The sequence below is a fragment of the Cyprinus carpio genome, chromosome B1, assembly GCF_018340385.1.
Source record: "Cyprinus carpio isolate SPL01 chromosome B1, ASM1834038v1, whole genome shotgun sequence".
NCBI lineage: Eukaryota > Metazoa > Chordata > Actinopteri > Cypriniformes > Cyprinidae > Cyprinus > Cyprinus carpio.
The window spans coordinates 6,289,409-6,300,217 of NC_056597.1; the positions used below are offsets into that span (position 1 = coordinate 6,289,409).

At 39.7% G+C, this 10,809-nt stretch overlaps 2 protein-coding genes across 11 annotated transcripts in view; one reads left to right on the forward strand and one right to left on the reverse strand.

Annotated features, from left to right (window-relative positions):
- Window positions 1-6,343, forward strand: part of raph1b (Ras association (RalGDS/AF-6) and pleckstrin homology domains 1b) — a 55,545-nt gene extending 49,202 nt beyond the window's left edge. For all 10 annotated transcript variants that reach the window (XM_042716356.1, XM_042716354.1, XM_042716355.1 and 7 more), the window contains 4 exons: window positions 513-611; window positions 829-949; window positions 1,075-1,217; window positions 2,249-6,343. In XM_042716356.1, coding sequence (XP_042572290.1) covers window positions 513-611; window positions 829-949; window positions 1,075-1,217; window positions 2,249-5,059 — 3,174 coding nt within the window. In that variant the 3' untranslated portion in view covers window positions 5,060-6,343. The remainder of the gene's footprint in view (window positions 1-512; window positions 612-828; window positions 950-1,074; window positions 1,218-2,248) is intronic.
- LOC109067314 (secreted phosphoprotein 24-like) lies at window positions 6,143-9,696 on the reverse strand. The gene is made up of 6 exons (XM_042716360.1): window positions 9,543-9,696; window positions 9,242-9,363; window positions 8,963-9,085; window positions 7,143-7,256; window positions 6,766-6,811; window positions 6,143-6,676 (listed from the first exon to the last, which is right to left on the reverse strand). The coding sequence occupies exons 1-6, from the start codon at window positions 9,598-9,600 to the stop codon at window positions 6,549-6,551; spliced, it is 591 nt and encodes a 196-aa protein (XP_042572294.1). The 5' UTR covers window positions 9,601-9,696; the 3' UTR covers window positions 6,143-6,548.
- Between the last annotated feature and the right edge of the window lie 1,113 nt (window positions 9,697-10,809).

Sequence of the window (10,809 nt, forward strand, 5' to 3'; positions counted from 1 at the left end):
TTTAAATTATAATAATATTTCACATTATTACTGTTACTGTATTATTGATCAATTACATGCAGCCTTGGTGAACTTAAGAGACTTATTTCAAAAACTTTTTTAAAAATTCTTACAGACCCCATTCATTTGAATAGTAGTGTATATCAACAACATCTTGCGAACCTCAGCAGCTAATGAAGTGAATCTGTCCAGTCAGACATTTTACACATTATAGCATCCAAGAATAAAATCAAATGAATTGTTAAAATGTTGAATTTCTTGGATATCATTGGAAATGTATTGATTCCTGTAAATTTGTACAAATCTAAATATGCTACATCTGTGAGTTTTTTTAAGCTAAATTTAAAAACAGGTTGGGTTACAGGTGGCTAACTAAATGCACAGCTCACATGTGATTGTGTAACAGATGGCTTTGCATTATGCACATTGACTAAACATTAGCAATCCAAAAAATAATTATTGAACCATTGTTGTCTTAAGTGTCTTGGTAATATTGTTGATTGTGCCCACAGCACCCTCAGATACAGAAGAAGTCACAGTATATCAAATACCTGTGCTGTGATGATGTCAGAACTCTACACCAGTGGGTTAATGGCATTCGTATTGCTAAGGTAATCCCATAGCTTTATAGTCTGTCATGTTTTCTGTTCAATTAATGAACCCCGTGGCCTCAAAACTTATATAAAAAAATATATATAACAAATGCTCTAATGTATTTAAAAAGGAATTTATAACCAGAGCTCATGCTGGAAATTGCTTAATCTTCAACCTTGTATTTACATATGTTGGGTTTATATCACTTCCTTATTGAATGTGTTTAATGCACAGTATGGGAAGCAATTGTATGTCAACTACCAGGAAGCCATGAAGCGCACAGAAGCTGCCTATGACTGGTCTTCTCTCTCCAGTACCAGCATCAGGTCGGGAACAAGCTCAGTCAGTATACCTGGTGAGTAACTTGAGCACTTCAAATATCCTAGGCATTGGTAGTTATGGAGCATTTTCCTTGTTACTTGTTACTGTATATGTATGGGTTGCTAGCTGATGTTTGTGCTTATTTGTTTGTGCTTAAAGAATCACAGTCAAACCACTCTAGCCAAGCAGACAGTGGTATGTCAGATGGTACTTCGTCCTCCCATGCCCGTTCCCAGAGTGTAGTCAGTTCAATCTTCTCTGAGGCCTGGAAGAGAGGGACGCAAATAGAAGAGAGCACAAAGGTGAGCCAACCTCTTGCTCTGGAAAGATATATCTCTTTATATGGGCACTTGATAAAACACCACAGAGTAAAGGCCTTTTCACACTGAACTCGAAAATTTGTTTTGAATGTTCGCTGTTTCGTAAACCAATGTAAACAAACCCAGATGTATTCTGAGAGAGAAGAGGATGTTGAGTTCTTGTTGTCATTGGTTTCTGAGAACAGATATATTCTCACATGTTCTTTATAGAGAATATAATTTCTATTAATTCTTCACTGAATGTGATCTGAAGAGCACTGTCTGTTTTCTTCCACGTGCAAGAGTGTTGTGAGTCAGAACGTGTTCACTCAAGATCATGGGATAATATCTCCTGCCATTATATATGAAAAAAAAATTAGAAACATTTTTCTATACATGAAATATGAAAGCAAACATAAGATTATGACAATATATTTTCTGTATGTGTTTTATGCAGCTCATGATATTTTTATAACAATACATTTTCTTTATGACATATGATAAGCAAGTGTCATGTTCAGTCCATTACAAAACATTACAAAAAGTGCATGTCTGGCTATTATAGAATAAAAATACACTTTAGATCTCAATCGGAAGTTATTACAAGCATTCAGTGATGGTTTAAAGTGGGTTTTAAATAATAATTTAAATAATCACATACATTTTCAAATGTAGCTTGATGCTAATTGTACCTCTATTTATATTTTAAGATGTATTCTTATAAGCATTATAAATTGTCTGTGTTTCTGGTGTAGAACCAAACTTTATCTTAATTTAATGCTGTATATTGAGCAGCAGACCATATATGAGATACTTATCTGAGGAAAAATGCATTGCTGGTCGGCGCCACCTAGCATGAATTAGCAGAAGACCAATCATTTCGTGCTCAGCGTGAAAGCGTTCGTTGCCGATTCGCCTCGCTTTTTCACATATCACTCAGTGTGAAATGGCCTTAAGATGAAGCACACTAAAGGCCTAAAGAAAATTTTATTAAGAAATTACATTCTTATTTGTTGTTTTTTATATTTGTTTAGGCAAGGCCAGAATCAATGCGTTCTACCCATTCAAGTCATAGCAGCCATTCTTCTCATCATGTGCCTCAACAGCAGCATCCCTACCCACTGCCACAGCCACAGCCACATCCACATCCAATTCCACAGTCACGTGGAAGTGTCACCCAGGCACTGACACAGGCACCAATACAGACACCGATACAGGCACCGGCACAAGTACCACCCCAGGCAACTCCAGCCCCACCACCGCCACCTCCTCCACCACCTCCTCCACCCCCTCCTCCTCCTCCTATTTCCAATATCCCCCACCATGCCACACCTACCATGTTTGCCAAATACAGCACTATCACTCGGCTGCAGAATGCATCTCAGGCCACAAGTCACCACAAGCCTCAACCTCAAGTCCAGCAGCAAGTGCCACCAGTCCCACTGGCCTCCAAACCACAATCGAACAATATTCCACCAGGGGCTAACATCCCACCCCCTCCTCCTCCACCTCCTCCTGCCCCAATGCCTCCACCTGGATCAGCCATGGCTGTTCTGAAGCTTGGTACTCCAGCCCCAGCAACAGTTCTACAGTCCTCCCCTCCTGCTCCCCCCTCACCTCCACCTCCACCACCTCCTCCCATAATGCCCATGCAGTCACAGCCTCTATCGCCTCCACCTCCCATAATGCCAATGCAGTCACAGCCTTTACCACCTCCTCCTCCCATAATGCCAATGCAGTCACAGCCTTTACCACCTCCTCCACCCATAATGTCCATGCAGTCACAGCCTCTACCGTCTCCACCTCCCATAATGCCAGTGCAGTCACAGCCTTTACCACCCCCTCCTCCCATAATGGCAATGCAGTCACAGCCTTTACCACCTCCTCCACCCAAGATGCCGGTGCAGTCACAGCCTTTACCACCTCCTCCTCCTCCAATAATGCCCGTGCAGTCACAGTCTTTACCACCTCCTCCACCCATAGTGTCAATCCAGTCACAACCCCTGCCAGCTCCTCCACCCATAGTACCAATCCAGTCGCAGCCTTTTCCACCTCCTCCACCCCCTCTTCAGGTTAATGGCCTTTCCCCTCCTCCACCACCCTCGACAGTACAGGCACCTTTCATAACCAATGGACTCAAGAAGGTCCTTGCCCACAAATTTCCCAATGTCCCCCAGGATATAATACCCCCAGCCAATCAAATCCACAACACCACCACACCCCCAACAACCCCACCCCCACCATCAGCACCTACACTCCCTCGCCAACAGCATATTGCTACAGCTCCAAATCCACCACCACCACATCCTCCACCACCTCCACCACCCCCACCAGCCCCCATGCAGCTGCCAATTCAACCTGCAGTTTTGCCCAAAACTTTCACTGGTGGATTTCCACCCCAGACAGCACCAAAACCTTCATATGGCATTCTGCCAGTATCTCCAGTAGCTCCGGCACCTCAAGCTCCAGCACCACCACCACCACCTCCTCCTCCTCCTCCTCCTCCACCACCACCAGCACCATTGAAGAACCAACCCCCACCTACACTTCCCAAGCAGCACAGCATCTCCAAGACACTACCCGTCTCCAACCAAACCTCATCAGTGCCATCTCTGGTTAAGCAGCTTGCTAGACAGTTTCCTGTTGCGTCTCCTGCAATGACCAATCAAACAGAGTCTCAAAGTCACAAAGCTCCCCAGTCCCTACCTGCAGTGAAGGCTAAACCAAAATGGCAGCCTGTAGGTCAAGGCCAGCAGCAACAGAGGTCACCTGAATTTCCACCACCTCCTCCAGCGAGTACCCTTGCCTTTCCTTCACCAACACCTCCGCCGCCACCACCACCACCACCTCCTCTGGGTCCGACCCCTCCTCCTCCTCCACCACCTCCTCCAGCGAGTACCCTTGCCTTTCCTTCACCAACACCTCCGCCGCCACCACCACCACCAACTCCTCTGGGTCCGACCCCTCCTCCTCCTCCACCACCTCCTCCTCCTCCTCCTCCAATGTCAGGCTCCACTATCAAGAAGACCCCTTCTGGCTTATCTGCAGGTGTCAAGAAACCTCCACAGACAACTCAGTGCAACTCCAGTGCGAAGTACAATGCCTCGGTGGAGTACCAGGAGTCCCACATGAACTTGGTGAGCAAGTTTAGCCCTAGTTCATCATTGAAATCAAGCTCCAGTAGCTCACCCTCCAAAGAGCTTTCCACGGGTCCTCGGGCACCCCCCAAACCAGGAAAGCTAAACCTGGCAAATCTTCCTTTGGCTTTGCAGAACAAATTTAATCAAAACCGCCAATCCACTGCAGCCTTCCCATCCCCTCCACCCCCAGAAAATGACATCTTCCCTCCTCCCCCACTGGAGTCTGACCTTCCTCCACCACCGCCCCTTCCAGGTGATCCAAATGGTTTGTCTCCGAAAGTGGCTGTGGTCAATCCTCAGCCCCAGCCTCCTTGGGGCAAGAGTTCCCTGAAAAAGACGCAACCTCCAGTGTCAGTTCGCTATAACAACACTATTAGAGAGCCTCCGCCACTCTCACCACCTTCCATACAAGGGGGCCCTATTCCCCCTTCTTCTCCCAAAGGCACCACACAGCCAAACTTCATGGAGGACCTTAACAAGACATTGAAACGCAAGTCCTCGCGAGTCTCTGGAGACAAAGTGGACCCTGTGGCCACAATGGATGACATGGCTTTGCCACCACCTCCACCTGAGCTTCTGAATGATGAACAGAGACACAGTGGTAGTGGCTTCATGTCCGGGAATATCTCAGGCTATGCAACGCTACGGCGAGGGCCTCCTCCAGCCCCACCCAAGCGGGACCACAGCACCAAACTCACAAACTGAGAAAACTGCAACTTTTCCTGGACACTCTTGCTTGCTATTTAAATGTTTTTCTCATAGAAGCCATCATTTTGTTGGTATGCTCAGCTTTTTCTGTACAAACCGCTCAAGAAGTTTCAGCTTTACTGTGACTTTGTGACAGTGCATCAGTTCCAGTTCCAAACAACTGAGTGATTCCACTTCAACACCTTGGTACTGCATGGAAGACAAAACTACATTAAACTGTTAATCTTATTGATTTTTGGGAAGACAAACATTTTGAACTTTGGGGTTGGGTGGGATTTTGATTTTATTTTGTTTTTATAATATCGATTATTTAATAATCGTAAGAGATTTTATTTCAGACTGAAGTTTTTTAAATGGTTGGATGGTAGTTGTTTGGGGAGTTTTAGATGGGTAGGTTGAATTAGACGGTGTGTTTGACTGGTATATTAGTTTGGCACAACTTTGACCATTTATGTGGCAGATCCAGTGGATGCATCTAGAATCGATCTTGATCACTATTGCTCTTTGTGCATTTTAGTTGTATTTGTCAAAACTGTAACATGAAGGACTTATTGTTCAGGGAGTGGCCCCAATGTCTAGTTCTGTGAGACTGTGGAATGTGTGCTTTTTTTTTTTTTTTTAGATCTGTTTAAATTGTAGATATTCTCATTTGCTGCAGTATTTGTCAGCTTTGTCTAGGTAAAACAAATGATTGCCTTGCTGTTCCTTGTTGGTCCTTACTTCCTCTAGTGAACATTCAAGCTGAAGAGATGGACTCTAAGTCATGTGACTGAATGACACAATCATTATTCACATAGATTTATCTTATATCCTGTATTATAACCTGTATTATAGGCTCATGAATACAGCCATGCCTTAAGATTCTAGAACTTACGTATCAAATTACTGATCAAAATATCCTCATCTTATAAAAAGAGGCCATTAGGAAGTTCAGTTTCCCTGTAGGTTTTACTTGTTGAAGGATTCTGTCTTATTTTCTCCATTCAGACATGACTTGCAACTTCAGAATCTTACAGTGAGCACCTATAAGAGCCACTTGGCATATGTACAAACAATTATCCATATAAACGCATGTCCACATTTAATATTTGAAGAATTTGTTTATTGAATGTATTTACAATATCATGAAACTTTTCAGGTTGTTGAGAAGTGACTAACTGAAGTTAATATTAAATTATTAAAGTATCCGGTCATGATCCATCAAAGGTCAATGAACATCATGCTCTGCATATCCCTCTGCAAAATGTGTAATTTTAAATGAAATTATACATGTTGATATCATCCATGTTTCTGTTTTTATTGGGTTTCTTGTGGAGGTTAATGCCAGAAGGCATTCATATTCATATCTCAAACAATGAATAATCTTGTTTCATGTTTCAGTGGAGGCTGCCTTTATTGGCCCTTAGTACAGTAGTCTTTTTATTAGCTTTGTTTGTAGCACCATAATTTTTGTATGAAGAGTCTTCATATGATTTCATCCAGCAGGTCAGTGATATGGCAGGTGATTGTCGAAATTGTCTCCACGAACATGGTTGGTTTCAGTGTTGTCATGACGGTCCGTACGTATTGGTGGAGCCATAATAATGCTTGGTGCTGAAGTTGAATGTGTGCGGTCTACAAATATGTCAAAAGCATTATTAACATTGTGATCACAATATTAATATGCCAAATATGCAAGTGTGAAAGAAGACAAGTTTATTTACCTCGAGTCCCAAAATGATTTAAATCGTAGTGTAATCCTAACCCACCCTGTTGGCGGAAAGAAGTTATCAACAATTAATTCATTGTTTAGTCATGTATTTCTAAATTAAAATGTATTTACTTAAAATGAAAATAAAATTTTACATAAACACCATGTAAACATTATTATTCCGTATATTTAACTATCCTTGACATAAGTTACATCTACACAATAGTCAATGAATAGTTTTTATTGAAATTCTATTTACTGATGCAAACATGCACTTCATTCTAGCCCTTCTTGCTTGTTTACTAGACGCTTACATTTTGGTGCGTATCTACTCGTGGTAATGTGTGTATGTTCCTGGTGAAATACATTTTTCTTTATGTTGACACTCACCTCCTCACTGGACTCAGAGCTCGAGCTCGAGCTGTCGGCCTTTGTGCATCTGAGAGAGATGATACGAGTGCCGTCCTCACTCACTCTGGCTCTGACATAGCACCCTGCCTCTAACTAAACCCCAAGGGTATGGAAAAGAATCAAAAAAACATTCATGAAAAAGAATGTTATATTCTTAATAATAATAATCAATATTACTTATTACTAACCATTATGCAAGTTTCTACAAAGGATTGTAGATATACTCATTTTAAAATATCTGACCCTGGACCACTAAACCAGTCTCAAGTCGCTGGGGTATATTTGTAGCAGTAGCCAATAATACACTGTATGGGTCAAAATGATCTTTTTTTCATTTATGCCAAAAATTATTAGGATATTAGGTAAAGATCATGCTCCATGAAGATATTTTGTAAATTTCTTACCATAAATGTATCAAAACTTAATTTTTGATAAGTGTTATGCATTGCTAATGACTTCATTTGGAAAGCTTTAAAGGTGATTTTCTCTAGATTTTTTGCACCTTCAGATTCCAGATTTTCAAATAGTTTTATCTTGAACAAATATCGTCCTATCCTAACAAACTATCCATCAATGGAAAGCTTATTTATTCAGCTTTCATATGATGTATAAATCTCAATTTTGAAAAATTGACCCATATCACTGGTTTTGTGGTCCAGGGTCACATATTGCAGTAGATTCAGCAGTCACATAACACTTGCTTGTTTGTTTGTTTGTTTATCATTCAAATGTTTGGGGTCGGTTTAGCTTTTAACAGTTGCTAGGCCCAATTTCTCAGTACTCGGATCAATTTTCAAATCTCTTCACACAGTAAGCACAATAGTCTCTGTGGATAAACTGATTAAGACAGCAATTTGCTGCATTTCTACAGTAATACCGTATTGAAATATGTTCTAAACCTAATACCTACACAAGTGTTAGTCTTTCAGTTTCATTACATCTATAAAAATGGGGAAACTTGCTGTTTTGTAAAGAAATTTTACAAAGGAAAACATTGTGTAATACTATCTGTTGTTAGTGTTTTTTAGGTCATTGTTTTATGAGTGATAAAGTATGTTTGTTGGGTCATATTACTATTGTTGTAAAGAATGACTTGATTTGAGATGTATGAAGAGACATTATGTATTTAGGAAGTTTAAGTGCTTTTCGATTCAAAATTAACTGCTGTGCCAAAGGTGAAAGTTCCACTGAAAAGAAGATTGGTGAAGAAACCATTCTTACTCAGAAATTGCTTGTCAATTTTACAATTAATTTTAAATAGCAAGGATTAAATTTGAACATTTACAGTAGCAAGACTAGTATAGTTTTATCTTGTAAACATACTCCAATTATTATTATTATTATTTTTTTATTAGTGTTAGGAGAACTGTGTGAAGAGTTTTTTTAAGTGAGTCCTCATGATTTAAAAAAAAGTGAAAACAGGTATTTCATGCTTAAGGCTGCATTTACATGACCAAAATAAGTAAAACATTATATAAATTATATTGAATTGGGAAATGCAGTCTTTTACCAAGGCCTATAAAATAAAAATATTAGTATATAAATTATAAATATCTATAGCTGTTGTTTATTCACTGATTTTTATGGGTAATTTATACTGAAAATTAAAACCACTCACAGTATTTTATACAATTTCTGTGAATATTCACATATTGCATCCATTGCTTCCATAATTCAGCTTAAGCTATTGAAAAAGTGTTAATTCAATGGTGCACAAATCTGGTACAGTTATTATGATCTATGAGCAAACCCGGATCATGTCCATACATATATGATATGAATACCTTGAGATAACTTACCGCAAAAAAACCTTTGCGGTACATGCAGCCCTGAGGATCGACCCCAGAGCTCTTCTGACACTCCGTCTCCCTGATGCCAAACCTCAGATGCAGATCAAATGTGTTCGTTCCCAGAGGAACAATTAAGGTAAATAAAGGCAAATGTCCAGCGGTCAATATTTGGCTGTTGCTTTTTTAAACTATTCATTTGTTATACTTTGTCTACTGGTCTTTCATTGATGACTGGATCCTCGCTAGTCAGATGCAGAAATAAAAGTTGTTGTAAGAGTGTGTACTGACCCTCTTTACGGATGCCTTGGACACTCTGTAGAGGTGATTCCTGGCAATGCGTGCATTAATCTGAGTGAGCGCCATCTGCAGAGCATCATCTGCTTTTGAACTGAGCTCAAACAGAGGGAAGCCTATGGTTGCATGTCAGAGGTCATGTTACTTATTTAATGATTTACAAATATATCCACAAAAAAAAAAAAGACTTTTAAGATTAAATGTCAACACGTTAAGGCTACTGACATTTATGTTAGCAAAGTATTTCTTATGTCTTACAGTCTGTGCTAATAATCAACATCAAGATCACACTCACCTAAACCTCCTAAAACCTGCAGGAGCAGAAAGAGAAAAACACAGCACCTCATTTTCATTTCAATCACACTGGACACTCTTACCAAACAGTCCTGTTTTTAACTGTGATGGCTCTTATAATTCTCCTCCTCTTTTCCGTGTACAAGGTGTGGTTTGATTTGGCGTCCCTCTCCTGTTTGTGCACATCTGAGTAAAGAGGAACTTTGTCATGCAAACCCAGTGCTTGTGTTACCCAGAATATGGTCTGATAGTCTGATTTCAAAAACGACTGTGCAAAATTACTACATACCATTTTGGATGTGATGTACTTGAAAAATTGTGTACAGTGCTACAGTAAACAGCTGCTAATTAATTCATAGTACCCCACTATATATATATAAATTTATATATATAAGGCATCACATATAACTAAAACCGTATATATATGTGTGTCACCTTATAATTTACTGTAAAAGGATACTTAGAGAAGTGTCTGCATGATTGATGCATGTTACATTTATTTTTAAACATTTTCTTTGATTTTCTCCTGCATCTGAAACAGTGAATTATAAATGATTGCAAAGTAACTTGTGCACACAATATGCAGTCGCCCTTCCAATTTGTAGGTCAAAGAGGAGCTGAACAGAGGAAGAAATCAATATATATTCCTGACAGTGAAATCAAATCAGTGACTGATGTAAAAGCTAAGTTAACAGATATCCAATTCTGTCATAAGCCAATATGAAATCTGCTTTCTTAACTGTTAGTAGTTTCTGAGAATCTCCTATTCCCAGTCGATGCAGAGCAGTGTTCAGGGAAAGCTTGACAAGTTCCTGTGATTGTAATCAGGAATTGTTACAGCTAATTTTCACTTCTTACTTCTGTGAATATTTCTCAAGGTTTGGTCATTTCTGTTTAGTCTGTTAAACATATTAGAACTATTACACAGTTATTAAACATGTTGACAGTTGTGATACCATGTCCTAATAACGGAGGTGTTGCCACACTTTTTGGAGAGTTACAATGGAATTTGTTATTAAATTGCCTATCATAGGCTTTTCATATTAAACAGTACAAAAATTATGAAGGCAGAATTATTGTTTCAGGCAACAAATATTGCAGTTATACATGTTATGAAAAATAGCCTTGTTCCTTGAAACATTCAATGAAAAAAAATGCTGCAGAAACTATTTTAACTTTAGCAGCACATTGAATGAAATGTGCCATTTTGTCTGAAATAGCATTTTCTTGTAAAATGTACTCCAATAATCTTTTTAAATTACTATTCT